A 20,602-nucleotide genomic window follows, 5' to 3' on the forward strand; every position below is an offset into this window, starting at 1 on the left:
ACCATATGAAGATGTCTGGGCTTGTTACACTACTGAAGTATTTTGGTAATTTCTCATTGCGTCCTCCCTTCTTTGGACATTTTGTAAGACAAGTGCTGGCTGGAAAGCAAAGACGGAGCTCTTTTAAATGCCACTTGTCAAACAGTTTCCCTTCCTCTGTAATTGCAAATGCTTGGTGGGAGCTGACCCATTTGAAAGAGCACTCCAGATGCACAGGGAATTATTTGTGAACCAGATGATAATTGGCACAGTGCCAAATCCCATTCATTTATTTAAGAAGCAATTTCTCCACTCTGTGATAGATATTTTGCTAGGTAAGTGCTAGGTGCTTTGTAAGTGTGAGGAATGTGATCCCGATCATCTATGTCTGACACCTGGAAAGCCTGGCACAGGTGCAGGCAATTGACGTGCCCGAGAACTCTCCAATGATCGACTCTGTAGTAACTTCAGAAAGTCTAGCCTCCTTCCTCGTGGTTTCTCCTGCCTTCTGTGTCGAGAGAAACCCAGGGGACCAAGTCTGGGTCCTAGGTTGCCTGAGAGTTACGGATTCCCTTACCGAATGGGACTCTAGTCTCATCTTCAAAAATATTGATCGTCACAGAGTGTCCAAAGCATGACTGTGACTAATGTTTGTCCCCTCCCCCCATCCCTCCCTTTCTCGCCTCCCTCATCTTTCCCTCCCTCCCTCCCTCTCTGGCTTTCCTTCCCTGAGGTTTCTGATAAGGGTGTCTGTTTATGTACTATGAGTCTATGAACACTGCATAAACCACGTCCATAGTTTATGCACTAAGAATTCACTGCTGGTACTAAAAATTTACAACAACATTAACCGTGTTGTATAAAACTGGTATGATCACAGATTACCAAGATTAATATTGTTTGGTATGTAATCACAGAATGTTACATTGGCAAAGGTCTTCAGGGCACCTCTAGGTCAGTTCCTTTTTTCACAAACGAAGGCAGGCCTAGCCAAGTGACTGGTCCAAGGTCACAAAAAGCTGAAACTAAACCTCAAGCCTTCAGATTCCCAGCATAATCGTGCCATCAAGCCATCCTGTGTGAAAACAATCACTCTGGTTTCATAGTTTTTCTCTTGATACCTGTATTTATCTAGAATCATATGTGCCTCAAATTCTCTAGATGCTAGACACCAGTTTAGAAGCCTTTTCTTCCTTTATCTTACGCACAGGCCCACACACAGATACCTAAAAACACCGTCATTTTGTAAAAGCAAAGGCCAGATTCTGGTAATCCGGGTTCCTTTGCCTTGTCTCAGGTTCTCTGGATTTCCCTGACAGTCCGTGCTTCTCCCCTTGTCCCACCCTGGCTGCTTTTCCTACGTGAGGACAGCTGGGCTAAAGGCAACAGAAGCTCTGCTGTGCTCAGTCGGGAGGCCTGCAAGGATGAACAGAGGGGAGAGCATGGAGAGGGGAGCACTGGAAGTCCTTTCTGAGTACTCTTTGGATTAATAATCGGACCAATGAAGGAATGAACAAATATAAGTTAGAAGGCAAAAAAAAAAAAAAAAAAAAAGAGAGGGCTGAACTTCTGGGTCCTTGGTTGGCATCTATGAGCCTCAGGGCTGAGGGTTAAGTAGACAGGGTTTGGGGTTAAGGAATGGGGACCCCTGTCAGGGTCAAGACCAGAGCAACTCCTGGCCAGCCCTCAGCTGAGTAGAGCCTAGAGGCCCTCCCACCCCCCACTTCTACCTGCAAATGTCTTCCCAGGCCTTTGGTCTTCCTCGCCGTTCCTTGCACAAGGGACAAAATTCTTAGTGCTTTGCACAAAAAGCATGCTTTGAGGACAAGGTCTGTGTTTAATTTTGCGTCCTTAATAAATGTTCAACAAATGTTTTCTTTCAGTGAATCCTTGACAATTGAGAGGAAGACAAACATCTGGAAATTAATAATCCACCAAGTTTCCGTCACAGTGTAACTGCTGATGTCTGAGTTTTTTTTATGATGTTTTACTCTGCGTTTGTGTGTGTGTGTGTGTGTTTGTGTGTATGTGTGTATGTGTGTGGGATCAGAAAGGGAGATCGCTCCAGGTTTCTGTAGAGATGTAGGTGAATCTGGGGTTTTAGAAACATTTAGGTTTTGGGAAAAAAAACAATATAAACTTGGCAGACGTTACGGTTTTGCAGGAGATTGGCTGTGTTTTTGTTGATCAGCACACGGATGCCTTGGAGCTGTGGGCGGAAGTGTCTGATAGGAAGATCAAGCAGCATCTTGGTGTGAGCCTTGTGTCTGTGAAAAACGTAAACTTTTTGGAAGTGAGCTTGAACGAGTGCAGCCCCAGGCAGCGGAGAACAAGACTCCTTAGGCTCCTGACTGGTGAAAGGGCATTGTTCTCCTACGTGCCCAGGGCTGAGCAGGTTGAAGAACGAATGTTCTGCGGTGGGTGTGATCGCGGTCCTTTTTTTTGCCGCCCAGAATATTTTCCTTCTACTCCTTCTGATAACCACCTCTGCCGTACGCCCCACACTCCCAGTGGGAAAGAAGTGTTTTCTTTGGGGCTATCCTCACTGGCTGCACGGAGAGGCCAGAGAGGCTGACAGGAGGAGGAAATGTAAAGGTGAATGGAGAGAGAATGCGAAGGAAGGAGGGAGGGTAGAAAAATGGACATTATTTGTATCCCTGAAACTCTGACCCCGGACTTCCCAGCTAGGTGGACCCCACCCCGCTTCCCCCCCATTTTTCCGGTAGCCATTTTCATTGGGGCTTCTTTCACTCGCAAGAGAAAGTGTCCCCTTGAATACGGCTCCTCCCCCTCTATCCCTGCCAACTAAGGGAGCCCGGTAACCTCTGTGACTCAGTTTCCTCCTAATGATTTCCTGTGGATTAGTTGATCGCTCCTAAGATTTTTTCCCCCCAAACACAGAGTACAGTATTATTATAAACAGTAACTTCTATTCTTAGGAACTGCAGGTTTCCCGTCTTGGCTCCTTTACCAGAGTTTCTGAATCAGGGCCAGGTCTCTTGCAGTAACACGAGAGGCAGTCTAAGCAGAATAGTAATGACAATCCAAAAATTTCAAATCATCCAGAGAACCAGGGACTTTCAGTGACTCATGTAAACAAGGTCCACTGACAACCAGATTTTAAAAACATCATTTTATTGTGTTGGGTTTACACTGGCATTTTAGTGAGGCTTGACAAATCTGACTGTAAATTCAGGGACAGGAAGCAGGGAATAACAAAAAGAACTAATGTCTCCTTGACATCACTCACTCTTAAGAAGGCTGTTTACTTCTGAGTTTACCTCCTAGTGTGTTTTAAAATACTCTTGCAAATCTCAGTCAGCTTGAAATAGCTGTTCTACCTTCTTTCAATAGAAGCCCCTAACTTCTCAGCGCACTGGCTCATAGTTATTTATAAACCTGATGTCAGTCAAAGATAATTTTTTACATCCCTCTTCATTACTCCCTCCCCCCACCTATGAAGGCCGACCTATATAAAATTAGAAACTTCACATAAAGTATTCAGTCACTAAGGTAAGAATTATGGTTAGTCAGCAATCATTTATGAAACGTAAATTCCTTCTATTGGGTGAAGTATGTCTCCAACACTGTTCCGTGGGTACGAGCTACTTTTTTTTTTTTTAATTTAAAGATTTGTTTTATTTATTTATTTGAGAGAGTGCACGCCCAAGCGTGAGGTGGGGGTGCAAAGGGAGAGGGAGTGAGAATCTTAACCAGACTCTGCCCTGAGTGTGGAGTCCCTGTGCCCTGAGATCATGACCCGAACCCAAATCAAGAGTTGGACGGTTAACCAACCGAACCCCCAAGTACCCCCACAAGCTCTTTCTTTAAAAAAAAAAAAAAAGACTTCTTGGGGGGGCGCCTGGGTGGCTCAGTGGGTTAAGTATCTTCCTTTGGTTCAGGTCATGATCTCAGGGTCCTGGGATGGAGTCCCATGTCGTACTCCCTGCTCAGTGGGGAGCCTGCTTCTCCCTCTCCCTTCTGCCCCTCCCCACTGCTCATTCTCTCTCTCTCTCTCTCTCTCATAAATAAATAAGATCTTAAAAAAAATGGCCAAATAAGTTTGGAAAACTGTATGCCTTTTTGAGATTGATTGAAAACATCCTGTGGTAATCAAGTTATCTTTGTGTGAGCTAGCAATTTCCACATCTATTTTGTCAAAGCATCCCTTTCTTTCCAGCCATATTTAGTAACATTTCATGGAATGATGTGTCTTGGATCACACTTTGGGAAACCAGGGCGGGATGTGGAGCCAGGAACACTGGATTTCACTCCTGGCTCTGTCACCCTACTCTGTGTATGACCTTGAGCAAATCACAACCTCTTTACATGTACTTTCACACTGGAAGAGTCAGGACGATAATACCCATCTGGATCCAGGTTGTTTTATGGATTAAATGATATTATTATGACTGTGCTTTAAGGACTATAAAAACCTATCACTAGATATCACAGAGAAATAAAGATTCTATTTAAAAATTATTAATGTACAGGTATAAAGAAAGTTGCACCAGCAGTTCCTACTCGACAACTGTCTACTTAAGTCTGACTTAGAGGCCAGCACCGAGAGGGAAGCAACAAAGCACAGTACGAAGGTGAAAGTAAGATTAGAGCATGTTGGATCCAGAAATATCTTCAGTGATAATTGAATTTAACCCTCTCGTTTTATAGATGGTGAAGCCGAGGTCCATAGGGGTCAAATGAATGGCTTAAGGTCACTCACAAAGTTAATATTAGAAACATCTGATTCCCATCCAGGGATTGGGCTCATTGCCTAGGGTTATCTGACTATGAGAAGAATCACAGCTCCATGAAATTTTCCATCTAGTTAGGAGACACAAGATATACAAATGACATCACCAGAAAACAAGAAAACATGGAACAACATTTTAAAGCTCAAAAAATATGGCTGATCGTAACCAGGTGAGGGGGTCGGTATGTTAATTAGCTCGACCACAGGAGTCATTCAAAATGAATATGCATGTCAAAATATCATGTTGTACACCTTCAACATATACCGTTTTTATTTTTAAAAAATGTGCCTGGGGCACCAGGGTGGTTCAGGCAGTTAAGGATCTGACTTTTGATTGTGGCTTGGGTCGTGAATTCAGGGTGTGGGATCTAGCCCCGCAGGGGGCTCTGCCCTCAGCAGGGAGTCGGCTGTAGATTTTCTCCGTCTCCCTCCATGCCTCCCCCTTCACCGCTCCCAAATAAATAAATAAATAAATAACTCTTTAAAAAAAAAGTGACCAAAGTAACAGGGGCAATGAGAACGCAGGAATGAGTAAGCCAAACAGCCAGGCTGAACTGGACATAGGACTGTGGCCAGGGAAGAGCGTACAAGGCGATACTGGATTTGGATACTGCAAGAGGAGAAGTAGTAGTGTTCCAGAATGGAATTGGAGGTGACGGTAAGACCAGATGGCTGGCCAGTAGTCTAAATAAGTGGCCATTACGGTTTCGGTGAAATATTCAGTAGTAAACATTTACCGGATACTTCCAAATTCTAGGAAGTCTCTGGAGCTTTGGGGAGCATAGGAGAAGTAGGTAGCATGATCTCTGACTTCGGAAAGCTTTTTTTTTTATTTGGAGAGAAGAGATGGGAACATAAGATTAAACTGGAGAATGTGAACAAGTTAGTATATGATATAAAGGGGTGAAATACGTATTGTTAGGGAAGGATTTCTGCAGAAGAGGAGTCTTGTTGTTTCTTGAGAGAACCATGCATGTGATTGGTTTTTGGAAGCAGGTGGGATGATCGGTGCCATTGCCTGGATTAAGAGGGAAATTTCAATATGTATGTAATATAGGACTATGGATTATTGCTCTGTACTTGGTCTTTATTAACTTGCAATCCTTTCCCCCACCTTTTTTTTTTTTTTAAGGTTTTATTTATTTGACAGAAAGAGAGCACAAGCGAGGGAGTGGCAGGCAGAGGGAGAGGGAGAAGCAGGCTCCCTGCTGAGCATGGAGCCCATTGTGGGACTCAATCCCGGGCCCCTGGGTTCATGACCTGAGCCAAAGGCAGACGCTTAACCGACTGAGCTACCCAGGTGCCCCTCCCTGTCATTTCTTACTGTAAACTGGATGGTAGGCTAGAAAGCCCTTTTTTTTTTTTTTTAAGATTTTATTTATTTGACAGACGGAGATCACAAGGAGGCAGAGAGGCAGGCAGAGAGAGAGAGAGAGAAGAGGAAGCAGGCTCCCTGCGGAGCAGAGAGCCCGATGTGGGGCTCGATCCCAGGACTCTCGGATCATGACCTGAGCCGAAGGCAGAGGCTTTAACCCACTGAGCCACCCAGGCGCCCCTAGAAAGCCCATGTTAATATGATCACCTGTCCAGATGTGAACCCAGAAGAGTGAGCACCTGCTCTTATCTGTGTCTGATGATTTGCCACCTCTTCCTCTTTCCCCTCCTTCACGTTCCCATCCTTCCCAGAGTAGCTAATTAACCTAAATATAAAAGAGCATAAAAAGTAAGATTAAGGAACCATTTTAGACTCTACCCTGTTAGTCACCATTCCCTCCAGCTAACCAGTTCCCAAGTCCGTTGGACTTTTGACATTCTAAATATTTCTCAACCTGTCCTCTGCTCTCTATGTATTTCCTCTGTCACTGGGGTCAGATCACAACCATTTCTCACCTCATTTATGCAGTAACATTGCAATGTGTTTCTAGGTCTGCCTGCCTCCAGTCTCTTTCTTTTCTCCAATCCTTAATTTCATCTCTCATACAGGCAGAACTACTCTCCAAAAACACAAATCTGCTTTGTATCTCCAGTGAAAATCCTAAGGTTCCATTTAGCCTCTGGGCAAAGTTCAAACTCCTTTGCCTGGCATACTGAGCCTTTCTGGTCCTGGCTCCTGCTTACCTCTTGGAATTTCATTTCTAGTCACTCCCAAACACAAATTGTGTCCTATCCACAAATTTGGTGTTTTTGGAGTTCTTGTTTTTAGTTCCATGCTGCAGAGTTGCTTGGCTTCCTTCAAACTACTGAACCCCTACTCAGCCTTCAAAACTCCCTAGTTCCTAGGGAAACTAGAAGTGTTGAGTTCCCTTTAGCATGTTTTTCCCTGTTGCTAATTAGCACTTTTTTTTTTTTTTAATTTACTTATTTGGGAGAGAGAGAAAGCGCACAAGCAGTGGGGGAAGAGCAGAGGGAGAGGGAGAAGCAGACTCTCCGTTGAGCAGGGAGACTGATGTGGGACTTGATCTCAGCACCCTGGGATCATGACCTGAGCTGAAGGCAGACGCTTCACCGACTGAGCCACCCAGATGCCCCAGCGAATTAGCACTTTTTAGGGGTATCGCTATCCACTGTTAAGTCTGCCTTTTGTACTCAGCTGTGTGTTTCTTCACAAAGGACGTGAAGGCTTCTCCGTATGTCTTCAGGGATGAGGACAGGTGCTGGCAGGTCCTCTAGGAGCCATGCACCTAGTGAGGTCTTCCCTCCATCCTTCCCCTCCCTACTGCCCCGACTGGGAAGACATCAAGAGAATCGCTGTGAGGAGTTAAAATCATCAGGAGAGAGTCAATTGGATTGAAAGAAAACAAACAAACAAACAAAAAAGGAAAAAGAAAGGAAAGATAATATACAACTTTGCCAAAGTAGCAGGGGAAAGGATGTCCATCAGGAGACAGTGCCTTCCACAACAGGAAAAGCTTTAAATCACCAAAAAGGCCAATTTGTTTTCCTTTTCACGCAAAACAACAGGAATGTTATCCAAATCTTTTGGAAAGGAGCAAATTCCTTCCTTTCCCCTGCCCTCAAGCCTCAGCTAGACAGGTTTTTAGTTTGTGTGTGTGGTGACCTGAAGTTGGTAGCCCAGCAGGGGAGTTCCCAGGCCTGGGACAGAGCAGCCCAGCCTCAGGGCTGGCTCAGGAAACCAAAGAAACCCACCTTTGTTCTTTAATATTTTGCCTGGGGAACGACAGATCTGACATTAAACCTCCAGAAAACTGGTTAAAACCATAACACTGTGGAGGAGCGCAGACCTCCAGTATACAGGTCGTAATGATCAGAAAATCTTTCGAAAACACCTCGTTGTAACCTAAGCATAAAGTCACTTGGGTGGCCAGTCCTGAACAGTGGAGTCTGTTCTGTTGAGCCCTCCCGAGCAAATGGCCCCGGCAAACAAGTTTTGCAATATCGAGGCACAGAAGGCCACTTATTTTTCTGATTGTGAAATGAATGTAAGACAAAATTGTTTTTAAAAAAAGGCATTCAGATTTTTTAAAAAGGTAGAGCAATAATGAAAAAGCCTTTGAAAAAGGCATTTTCATTCGTCTACCGAGAGGTTCCTATAACGTGGCTGGTCCTTTAGCTAGGTTAATGTTATTACCTAATCCCCCCCCTTAAGGTCTGGTCTCCCCGAATCCGTGGACTAGGCCAACGACAAGCTCAACAAGCTCGGAGAGGCCACCAGCCAGGCTTTTAGCGAGGGTTAGGGTGTGATTTGAATCCAGGTCTCTCACCACCCGTTTCGGAGAACTTTCTAGATAGACCACGGTCACCTCCTGAAACGCCGGGGCGCGTAAAAACCTAACCGACTGTGTTGCCGGAGGAGTAGTTCTCCTTTCAAGGTAGAGAATCCACGGGATGGGAAGGAGAGTAAGGCATATCGCAGCGAGCACGAGCCTATGTGAGTGACCCCACTTGTCATTTACCCGGAGGGGAGCCTGGGAGAAGATAATTTAAAACATGACTTCTCCGCAGCCACAGTTAAAACAAGGACATTTATGATGCACAATGGCCCCGTAAGACTTGACGAAGTTGTGAAGAAGGCGAAGGCCCGAGGAGACAGAGCGGGGGCCCTGCTCCTTCCTTCCAGGCAGCTATTAAATAAGCACATCGCGGGGCAGAGGCAGGTAGAAGGCGGCTCCCGCGTGGCCCGCGCGGTGCACGTTCCCCGCACTCGGCGTTCCAGACGCTTCCCTGCAGTCTGCACGGCCGCGCGGCTCCCTCCGCGCGTTAGCCTCGTTCGCCCGCGGGCACCCCCGGCGCCAGGCTCTGAGGGCAGAGCTCGAGCGGGACGTCCCGGGCGGGCTCTCTCTCGTCGGAGGCGGCCGGCCCGGGGGCCCTTCCCGGCCACCCCCGACGCCGGGCTCAGTCGGCGGGCCGCGTGCCGCGCCAGGAGGTGGCCTTCCAGCGCGTGCGGCTGCGGGGCGCCGGCCGAGGTGACCTCAGCCTACCCCGGCCCGGCCGCAGCACGCCGTGTGCGAATACGCGAGGCGGTGTCCTGAGCTGACACCGGCTGCGCGGCACAGGCAGCAGGCGCCGCCGATCAACTAGTTCGCACCGAGGATTCCTCTTGGTGCGTGGCCCAGTTTTCCTTAGGACGGGCTCCAACCCCTCGCCGCCACCGCCCCCCGCGCCGCCACGCTCCGAGGCCTTCCCCCCAGAAGCCTCGCGTCCCTCCCCCGCCGCTCGGCTCGGGCCGGCGCGCGCGCGATTCCTCGATTCCACAGGCGGTTCGCGCCGCGGGTGGGGGCGGGGCGCCGCCGGGGGAGGGGGGCCGGGGCCCGGGGCCCGGGGGCGGGGGCGGGGGCGGGCCGGCGTGGGGAGTTCCTCGCTCGCGGACCACACGCTCTGCGGGCCAATCCCGAGCCAGCCTCTAGCAGTGTCACACGCGGGACACATCCAAGCGTTTGTTGGCAGGGCCGGTGAGGGGGAGGGGGCGAGGAGGAGGGTGGGGAGTTGAGTGACAGGCTTGCGGGGCAGGCTGGGAATTGTAGTTCCCAGCTCCCGTGGCCATAGCCATTTTGTAGTCGGGGGACTACAACTTCCAGAAGATCAAGGGGACCATTCTAAGGTGCCCCGGGAATAGGCGGCTCTCCCCGGGGCCGGGCGTCCTAGGGCACTGGTATCCAGCAGCCCGACTGCAGGTAGACGCGAGGGCAGTGGCGGGGGCTGGCGTGCGGCGGTTGTGGGGTGAGCGGCAAGCTGGGGAAGGGGGTGAGGTGGAGCGACCGAGCGTGCCATGCATTGGGCTAGGGAGCCTCTCTCAATTCCACTCCTAGGCTCGGCGTGGGAGCGATGGCTGAGGGTTTGCCCGGGAAGGGTTCGTCGAAGCTTCTCGGGTGTCTAGTCGACGGGGCTGCGGGGGTCCTCCGGACTGGGCCGGGGCCGGTCGGCGCCGGAGTAGGCGGGCGTCTGGCGGCTCAGCTGTGGGAGTTTTCGGCTAGCGTCCGTCGGGGAATTACCCGAGGAGCCCTAACTTGTATAAAAGCAGAGTCCATTTAAAGTTGGGCTGGATAGCCTCTCTCTCATTGGTTAGGGGGCTTGGAAAAAAGAGACTCGGCGAGCCCTCGCTGTGGTGCTGCCGCCGCCGCCGCCGCCGCTGGAGTTGACTCTTCTGCTCGCACTGCTGCTGCAGCACAAACGTGACTTCCAACATTTTTTATTTATCTTTCCCTTTTCTTTTCCAAGATGTAACTACAGATCAGACACTAAGGACCTTCACGTTTCGCTGATGTAGTTTTTGGAGGAAAAAGGGGGGGAGTGAAGGGCGTCGGTTTTTTTTTTGTGTGTGTGTGTGTTTCGGGGGAAATTTTCCATTATGAGTGTTTTACTAAAGTGAATTTTTTTTTGTTTGCTTCGTTCGTCTTTGGCTCTTTTTTTTTTTTTTTTCCTTCCCAATTTCGGATTTATTTCAAGGCGAATCGGGCTTTGGGGGAAGAGGAAGAAAAGTCGGATTACAAGATCAACCACCACCAACAACAATAAAAACCACCAGGATATTTTTTTGCAAATTTCTGACGGCTTTAAATTCATGAAGCAATTGTCCCCTTTTGCAATCAGCATTTGGATCTCAGAATGAGCAAGGAAAGACCCAAGAGGAATATCATTCAGAAGAAATACGTAAGTGCTCTTAACAACACATCCTTTGACTTGCAGTTTTAAGCAATGGCTGTGAATGTCAAGTTTATAGATAATTCTGCTGCTGAAGGGTTTTTAAACACAGCGTCCGATAAGGCTGTTTCTTTCTTTTCTGAAAGAGGGCTTTTCAGGCAAAGTCGTGTCTGCCTAGTTTGGATGAAAAAACAGATTGGTGTAGCGATACCTCAAGTGAATAAATTGACCTCGAATGACACAACCATAATCTAGTTTTAGATGAAAGGCTAGGGATTTTGGTGGTGTTTGGGGAGGGGGTTGGGGGGCTGCGGTAATGTAACTAAACTGCATTCTCGGGCGGATTTGGCCCCATATTGCACTTTGCATGCAAATGAGCTTGTGTTATTATTATTAATGTTATTTGGAAAATCGTGTAACGCGTGTGTGCTGTAAGCCCTTTAAGTTGCAATCGAGGGTCCGATTATGGCGATCTTGTTCCTTGCACTGGCACATCAGATTTAATGTATGTGGTCGTTTGGCTTATTTGGTTCGCAACGTAAACCAGTTGGGAATCATGTTACAGCGAATGCATTTGTTGGGATTGACTTTAATAATGGGACTGGTTTTGTTTAAAAATTCATGGTTTCCAGTTTTAGGGGAAAAAGACATACAATATAGCTAATGTTTCTAAGTAGGTACGTGAATGCATGTGTAAGTGACTACAAATAAATTCTCCCTGTTAACTAGGCTTCTGAAATTGGGCGATTATTCAGAGATTTAAATGGCTTGGAATAGTTAAATTTGTTTTGTGCATAGTACAGCTACGTTTTGATTGGCATGGGGAGTGTTTTTGTTTTGTGTATGGCTTTTTTTTTTTAAGTTTGGGGGGAGGGAGGGTAGAGGGGGACGGAGGATTAACCAAATATGCACTCGAGTGATCGGTGATTAGCTGCATGCTTTAAATCAAAGAGCCCATTTTTTTTTTTAAAAGCCCAAATGAATATACACTAGGAATAATGCAACGTTATAAGAAAGTTTTATTTAACTCGAGCCGACAAATTAGTGTTAATATTTTCCCTTTTTGAGCAGCGTGATGTGTGTAATGGTAGATGACCTTCGGGGCAGTGGTTTTTGTTTAAAAAAAAAATACATTTAATGAAAAAGCCGAATGCCTCTTCTAGAGGGCTGATTCTAATCTAGGCACGTAAACTTCAACTATGAAAGAAATGCAAGGTTAAATAATCAAGCTCAACTTAAAAAAGCTGTTCCCTAAAGAATTTAAGAATTAAAATACATCCGCATTGCAGAGGGCTGGGTAGAATGCAAAGGACTAGTTTAAACTCGGGCTGTAGAAACTGCATGGAGACAACCTTGCCTTGGAGCGTGGACGCCTTCCCGGGGCACGTCCGATCCGGGTGCAGCCACAAAGCAAATGGGGTAGAACTTGGACAAGAACCGCCTCCGCCACCCCCACCCCTCCCCCCGACCCCCATACCAGACCTCGCTAAGTTGGAGAGCGGTGTGGGGTGGGATTTTTTTTGTTGCTGGCGGTCAGTGGATTGTGTCGAGTCCGGGCGTCCGGCCGCGAGCCGTGGCCGGCGGCGGCCGCCGGAGGCTGAGCACGAGTTGACGCCGGGGGAGCGGCGCGTAGCCGAGCCCGTGTTCCCGACGTGCTCGAGCCGGCAGCGGAGTGGAGGGCGTGCGGGGGTCGCGGCGGGCTGGGCCAGGGCTGGGCGGGCGCGCGCGCGTGGCCTGTAGGGGGCGGGCTGCGGGCTCCGGCGCTGGGCTCCGGGCTGCCGGGGCTCGGGCTCAGGCTCGGGCTCTGGGCTCGGCGCGGGCCGGCCCGCGGGCGGGCGGGCGGGCGGGTGGGTGGGGCGCGGGGGCGGCGCGGCCTGCTGGGCCCCGGGGTAGGGAGGGGAGGGGGCGGCGCGGCGCGCGGTCGGGGGGGCGGGGGCGTGCCGGGTGGGGGCGGCGCGGCGCACAGCTGCAGCGGGCGCCCCCCGCCGAGCGCACGGCGGAGCATGGCGGCGGCAGCCGGGACGGCTCCCTGCGGCCCTGCCCGCCGGCTCCAGTGCAGTCTCGAGAGCAACAGGTTAAGCCGGCGAGACGTCAGCGCGCCCCCTCCCCGCCCCCCGGTTCTCCCCCCGCCTCGCGCCGGCCTCCCCCTTCTCCCTCCCTCCCGCGGCTCCGGGTTCCCGGACGCTCCGGGCCGCGTTCTGTTGTCATTGTGACGTCACAAAGGGACGGGCCCGGGTGGAACCTTCTCCTCCTCCTCCGTGACGTCAAAAGTCGGGCGGGAGGTTCCAGGCGGCGGGGCGGCCGGGGGAGGAGGGAAGCGAGCGGAGGCGGGGGCCGCGGCGGAGCGGGGCTGCGGCTGGGGAGGAGGAAGAGGAGGAGGAGGATGCGATCGGCCTCCGCCTTCCGCCCCGAAACGCTGCGCTTCCCCGCAGGTGAGCGCTTGGGAGCCTCTGGTCCCCCATCGAGGGCTGCCGACCTAGCTCCGGTTCCATTTAGGGGGTGGGGAGCAGGGAGGAGACGCCTCCTTTCTGCAGAAATGTGTCTCGCCTCTTCTGTTTCCAGGTCTGCTGACGGTGTGGCATGACTACGGTGGTCGCTGGGATCGCTCAGCAGCGCTTTTGAAAAAGCAAGGAAACTTTATGCAGGGAAGGCTTTGCTTTGTAGGACGACTGTTGTGGATTTGGCCAGCTTGTCACTCGAAGTCGTGTTTGGGGTGCCTTTGGGGGGTGTGGGGGGATGCCTTTCCGGGTGATCCTGTTCCAGCAGCAACTGTTGCTCTTTCTGGGAGCCCTGTAATACCGTGGGAGGGGTTGGCGCTCCTCCTTCGCTGTGCCGGGTCTGTGCTTTATCTTTTGGGGCGGGGGGTGGGAGTGGACCAGGGAAAACTTCATCATTGATAGGTGTTCTTGGAAGCGCAGGGGACAACTAGGTGTCGGGGTGCCCTGGGCTTAGTAGTTCCGGACGGTAAGACAGGAGGCTCAGAGTCTGAGTCTGTTCAGAGACTAATGTAAAATGGAAAGGGTAACACCTGCCTTTGCCCCTCACTTTTACCTGGAAGGATCCTGTGCGGGAGATATGTAAAACAGTATCCTCTGTGTCAAGGGGTGTGGTGGAAGGCAGCACACTTCCTCCAGTTGGCCTCGGTAGCCCCAGCTGCCTGCCGCCTTGCCATTCAGTTTATTGCCTCCGAAAAGCAGAGTTTGGGGGCGCGATTGTTGATGGCAGGCTTTGGGAGAAATGATGGTTATATTTCGTATTAAGTGGCATCCTTGAGAAACTCACAAATTGTAATGTAATCTCGTCTTAATTGTGCTGGGCACGACTCCCCCCACAATACCTTGAATCACTGAAAACTTTTGCTTTCAAAACCCCAATCCACTTGGACAACAAAAACAGTTGCATGTCTTTGCTCCATGGATGTTTTCTGCCATTTCCGTTACTCCACTGGATGGGTTATTCCTGGGGAGAATCATGAGGATGGTATCTGGGCTTCAGAACCGTTTGATCTTTGAGGCTTTACAGCACGTATGAGTTGGAAATTAATTTTTTTTTGCCACACGAAGATCGGAGTCATGTGGTGAGCACCAAAACAAATTACTGGTTTGATTTCTAGGACAGCTCAGGCAGAATTTGTACCACTAGCCCGTCATGCTTTAAGTATCTTATTTTCTGATGTAGAAGTTGCAGTGTGATTCAACAGAGCTGGGAAAAGTGGACTTTACAAGGTTCAAAAGCAGGATTTGCTATAGTTAAATTACATAAAATTATAAAGAGAAAAGAAGTACAGCAAAATACAGTGGCAGGATTTATGAGCTCCCCACCCCCACCCTCCCAATTTTATACCATTGGGTTATTTCACAGTTCTGAGGGGAAAAAAAAGCAACCTCGTACATGTCATTTAATTGCTGTGTTTTTCCTTTCCTTCGCTATTTGCATGGCCTTCTTTCTGCCATGTTCTGTTTCCTAGTTCTGGAGAACTTCATTCTTTGTCGCCTAAGTGTATAGGGCAGGGGCGCTTGATGGGCTGTTACTGTATGGAGAGATTATGGAAGGAAGACTATCAGGCGTCCAAAGTGTGTCCTATAAATTTAAAAGGAAAAAAAAGTGATGGCCCAGAATAATCCGAGTTGCTGTTAACCTGCGCAATGATCACTTCCTTGTAGACAAGTAGCTGACCTGTGTGTCTTCCATTGGCCTACAGAGCCACCTGGAATTAATTGGTATTCAGATGGTATAATGGCTGTGTCTTTTCTCATAGTAAGTCACCCCAGTTCCTATTGATGAGCTGGGGGCTGTTGACTCACTTCCAGGTGCCTTGGAAATAACTTCAGTGTTAATATGTACCTCTGCTCCAAAGGTTATTTAAGCTTCTCCCGTTCAGAAAGAAAATCTTTTGTTGGAGTATCTAGCTCTGGTGTCTGTTATGTTTAAAATGGGACTATTCGAAGATGACACAGACAAGTCATATGAAGCCTTGTACGTTAAAACACTTGGTAAAGGCCAAGCTGGAGTATTTTTAAGGTTTGCCCTTGATCGTGATGTTCTTAGGACCCAGGTTCCTGACATTTTTATCTAAAACGGTTAAAAAGTTTTGCAGTGTAAGAGGTTTCTTTTTTGGACCTTTTGTTGTGTTATTCTTTTTTAAAAAGAATGTATTTGGGGTGGCTGGGTGGCTCAGTGGGTTAGGCCTCCGCCTTTGGCTCGGGTCATGATCTCGGGGTCCTGGGATTGAGCCCTACATCGGGCTCTCTGCTCGGCTAGGAGGCCCCCCCCCCCCGCCCCGCTCTCTGCCTGCCTGTCTGCCTGCTTGTGATCTCTGTCGAATAAATAAATAAAAAGTCTTTAAGAAAAAAGAATGTATTTTATGTTTTAAAGACTTTATTTTTTTGAGAGAGTGTGAGCCAGCGAGCATGATGGGGACACAGGGAGAGGGAGTGAGAATCTTACGCAGACAACCCTGCTGAATGCAGAGCTTACGACCCTGAGATCATGACCTGAGCTGAAACAGAGAGTCAGATGTTTAATCCACTGTGCCACCCAGGTGCCCCAAGAATTAATTTTTAAGTAATTTATACACCCAAGGGGGGACTGGAACTCAGAACCCGGAGATCCAGAAGTTGCATGCTCCAGGGACAGAACCAGCCAGGTGTGCCTGTTGCATTGTTCTAATCCTGTTAGTGGGCCATCTGTAAGGCTCCCCCGGGATTACATAACCGCTCTTCTAACCACCTTCTACCTATCCAGCCTACTTGCTCTGTTGGCTGCAGAACATCCTGGCTGTCATACCCCCCAGCAGGACGGTCCTGGTCAGTGAGTAGCCCTGGGGTGTGTGTATGCCTCTGTCCCCTTTGGCTCCCACCCATAGAAGGCTTGCCAAGTGTCAGTTGTTTGTTTCCAAATCTGGTTATTCCAGTTAGACTTATTATTGCAATTACAGTTAAATATTATGTAAACCTTTGAACAAGTGTGGAAAGAGAGTTGGTTTCTTTTTCTTTCTTTCCTTTTTTTTTTTGAGAGTTGTGAAAACTTCTAAGTTGACTGTTTTGGGAATACTTAATAAATGTGAATTACTAAAAAAACAAAACAGGACGTTTAATTAGACAAGGGCCTGCCATTTAAAAGACTCGGGGAAAATCTCAAGGATCGGGTACATACATGCGTTGTTTGGCAAGTGATTCCCTTTTAGGAACCGAACTTCATTTACGCCCAAACTCTGTTCCCAACAAACACACCAAAAAAGCACGATGTGGAACACTGGAATTCTCAAGCCATCTTTTATTAAAAGTACACTTAGGTGTTTAAGTTAGAATGTCAAAATCTATATGGATTTTAAGGTTTTGCCTACCGACAGGCTTTACAGGCCTATCACCTCTGATTAGGACCCTTCCATTCTATTTAGCCTTAATCCCCAGGTATGAAAGCCGCCTGACTCCTTATTAGTTCATTCCAGGTAGCACAGGTGACTTAGTTTAGATAGGTCCTGTGGAGGCAACTTGTATTACTTTTAGAATTAAAAACACAGTTGTGTCAGTCCCTGGATGGCAGGGGGCAGAAAGATTAGTGATTTTGCACTTAGTTTATATGGAGTTCAGAAGCTTGTATCTTGTAATTCGGCAACCTTAATTACTGTGTCTCACTTAGGAGATACTGCTGAAGGCTTGTTCCCCTTCAGATCCTTAAACCTACCTGTTAATGGCAAGGAGACCAATTGAATCTCGGTTTCTTAGTTGGAATCAATTTATCTTTCTTTTTTTCCATCTCCAGGAGGTAACCTCTGATACTACCTCTCTCCTTCCACCCCCCACCCCCAAGGTCTCAGTTACGTCTCCAGCTGGCCACCGGTCTCCCTTTTCCTGGTTCCTTTTGTGCCCCTAAAGCCTTTTCCCTGCCTGCCTCATCCTCATGATCTCGGGCTTCCTTAATTCTAGGAGGGAGCTCCGATGACTTTGGTATCGCTATTAATTCCTGTGCTTTTTTGCAGACCATCTGAGTGAGATTTTTCTTCTCCTTTTAAAATCTTTCTTGGGCCTTCAGTTAACACTATACCTTCTGCCAGTCTCATGCCTTTTATTTATTTATTTTTAAAAATTTTGGGGGCGCCTGGGTGGCTCAGTGGCTTAAAGCCTCTGCCTTGGGCTCAGGTCATGATCTCAGGGTCCTGAGCCCTGTGTCAGGCTCTCTGCTCAGCGGGGAGCCTGCTTCCCCTTCTCTCTCTTCCTGCTGCTCTGCCTACTTGTGATCTTTCTCTCTGTGTAAAAGAAATAAATAAAATTTTTTTAAAAAAGATTTTATTAGAGCACACAGTCCATGCAAGAGGGAGGGGAGAGGGAGAGGGAGGAGCAGACTCCTCGCTGAGCAGGGAGCCCAATGTGGGGCTCGATCCCAGGACCCCAGGATCATGACCTAAACAGAAGACAGACACCCAGGTGCCCCAGCCTCACACTTTTTAGTAAGGGGGTTTTCATTCATTGCCGATCCAGAGTACAGTCACTAAAAGCAGAGCTAAACCTTCTAGGCAGTGGTAGTGGGGGCTGGATACCCCTTGGCTCCTGGTCAGGGAAACCTGCCTGCTTCCAGGACTTAACTGTTCCCGTCTCTGCTTGCACGTGGCTCGTGTCTCTTGTTCTCTGAGGACGTCTGGGGTCAGAAAGGGTCTGTGTTTTACGGATATAGATCCTGTCCCACAGGGTGGGGCTAGGTCCCACCTGAGCCTCTCGGGTGTCTGTCTGGCTTTCTTTCCACTTCCACACTGTTTTTGCAACAGATTTTGCTAATCTTGTGAAAATGCTGCCCATCTCTCCTGGGGTTCTCTTTGAAGTTGGAAGAAATGTGCCAGAAAAGCTTGGATGGTAGAAAACATCGTAGTTGGGCCACACAACACCCACTCCTCCTGAAAGCATCATGAAGACCAGGCCCAGTCAGTTCGGAAGTCACCGCCCACATCTGTTTCCACAGTGAGCTCACACCTGAAAAAGAGGCTGTTGAGTCCATTTTACAGAAGAGAAAACCAAGGCAGAGAGACACTGGCCAGAGAGTTAAAGGCTACGTATCTCTTTCCTCCTTTTCCATCCAGATGAAAGGGACGTAAAATGAATGATCACTGAAACCCACAGAGAGGGAGGAAAGGCCATATCTGGGGCTCTGGGCCGGCTCTGGAGGGGTTTTATGCCTGAGAAAGTTGGGGAAGTTCAGGCAGTTCATCAGCCTCCTGGAACAGAAGGAGTACATCGGTCTCAAGTGCGTGTTTGTGTTTGTTGTTTTTTTAAACACCAGTTGGTGGAGCTACCCCCTTATCCCCAGCTGGCTGTCTCCTTGAGTTCTCATTGGAAAAAGAGCCGAGATCCCAGGACCCCTTGGGGCTGGCTGGTTTGTGCTCTGTGTTTTTGCACGTGTCCCCCACCATCCTCTCGGTGGTACCTGAGGCCCGGCTGGGCACATAAGCTTCTCCAGGCTTCCAAGAACCTGCTTTTGTCGCAGCGGCATGACAGATCGACTGCATACTTTTTTTTTTTTTTGCTCTTGTATTGTTGCCTCTGACTTTGATGCTTATGGGGCTCTGGGGCGCTGGGGAAATCATTTGCCCTTGGTCCTCACCAGGGTCCAGGCCTTGTGGTAAACAGAGGCTGCCCAGATATGTTAATGAAGCCACATGAGTAATGGGGACAGTATACATAATTACTCAGATATTCATAGGATGTATGAGGGGGTTAGAAAGTGGAACCCTACTGGTGGAAGTTCTTGAGAGCTGTTTTTGAGGGCTGGTGCTGCCTGAGAGGCCTAAATTGGATTTTAAGTTCTAATTTTGTATAAGTCTGTCAAGCTCCACCACCCATGAAGAGGAAGGGCCAGTGTGCGTTGAAAAGTCATCAACAGGAGGGTTGAGTTACCCGGAATCCTAGAAGGTTAACACAATAGCCGTAGTTTTGCCCCTTCATCCTCCCAATGCAGCTCTCCCCTCACACACCTGTTTTGTCCCGTAGAAACAGGAGGTCTTTTCCAGCACTCTTATTTGTGTGTGTGTGTGTGTGTGTGTGTCTGTCTGTCTGTCTGTCTTCCATCAGGAGACCCTATGATTCGCTGTGAATGAATGATCCAGGAGAGTGTGGGAGATCTTTTGGTGCCTTGTGGTTTTTTTTTCTTTCTCTTTTTAAAAATTCGGGTGGTTCTTTCCGTGTTATTTCCTAAGCACAATTTTGGTTTCGGCTTGATCTGCAATGGTTATCTCTTGGTTCTCGCTGCTGCCAGCTGTTAAAGTGCTTGGTGCCTGTGGGGGCCGAAACAGGTGCCAGGAGGAAATGAGCAGGGATTAAGACTGAGCATGTGTTTCTTGCATTTATTCCTTCCATGGGTTTGCAGAAGGAGGGCAACTGAATGGATGCCCATTCTGTGAGGCAGCCGTCGGGTATAGACGTGATTAAAACCTGGAGTGTTTGGTGCTTCGTTTATATGCCTTCCTACTAGGACGTGGGCTCCTGTAATGCGTTCCCCAGATTTCATTCACAGGCTCGCCGTGAATAGATAGGGCACCTTTGCGGTAATGGACAGGATTGGGAATAAGAGCTGAGTTCAAGGTTGGGTCCTGTGTTACTGCAGGCCACGGAACCCCACTGAGCTGCTTCCTCATCTGGAAAACTGGTTCTGTGCCCCTCCTGGGCTGGTTACCCGGAGAGCCGATGAAATTTTTGATGTGAAAGCACTTTGTAAATTGCATACGCCCGCACAAATGGTCAAGGTATCATTACACGGTTGGAAATCACCAACCTGGACACATCCGGCCTGCCGGGAGCCTTCCTAGCCAACTCAGAAATAAATGAGTCAAATGAATTCTCTACTTTGCCTATTAAGAAACCAAATAAGCAGCCTTAGAAGATGTCCATTTCCAAGTCCTCTCTTCCGAGCCCCACTCCTTCTCTTGGTTGAAGCACTCTGTTTCATCCCGCACCTGACTCCCGGGCACGTCCGGGTGGTGGACCGGAGACAGGTTTGACGGTGGAGATGAGCGTGGCCCCGAATTCCTGCACAAAGAGGTTTCACCCAGATGTTTAAACCGGATTTTGGAGCAATAATCCTTGAAATTGAAAATCTGATTATGATCCTTCATTGGCTCCCTGTGGCTTTCAGGATAAATCCGAACCCAGTGTGTCCTCAGCACATCATGAGAAGCCCTTTTCGCTCTCCGCCAGGCCTGTCCTGTCACTTGTTTATCAGAACTCACTTGGCCCCTTGGCCTTTGCACTTCCTGGTTCCTCAGGTGGGTTGCCCGAGGAGCCC

The 20,602-nt window shown here is 48.8% G+C and overlaps 1 protein-coding gene across 1 annotated transcript in view; it reads left to right on the top strand.

Annotated features, from left to right (window-relative positions):
- Positions 1-10,321: 10,321 nt before the first annotated feature.
- The window catches only part of JARID2 (jumonji and AT-rich interaction domain containing 2), a 254,521-nt gene continuing 244,240 nt past the window's right edge, over positions 10,322-20,602 (top strand). Inside the window, exon 1 of the mRNA XM_080807291.1 lies at positions 10,322-10,840. Coding sequence (XP_080663417.1) covers positions 10,796-10,840 — 45 coding nt within the window. The 5' untranslated portion in view covers positions 10,322-10,795. The remainder of the gene's footprint in view (positions 10,841-20,602) is intronic.

Source organism: Martes martes (genome assembly GCF_963455335.1).
Source record: "Martes martes genome assembly, chromosome: 6".
In the NCBI taxonomy this organism is placed as follows: Eukaryota; Metazoa; Chordata; class Mammalia; order Carnivora; family Mustelidae; genus Martes; species Martes martes.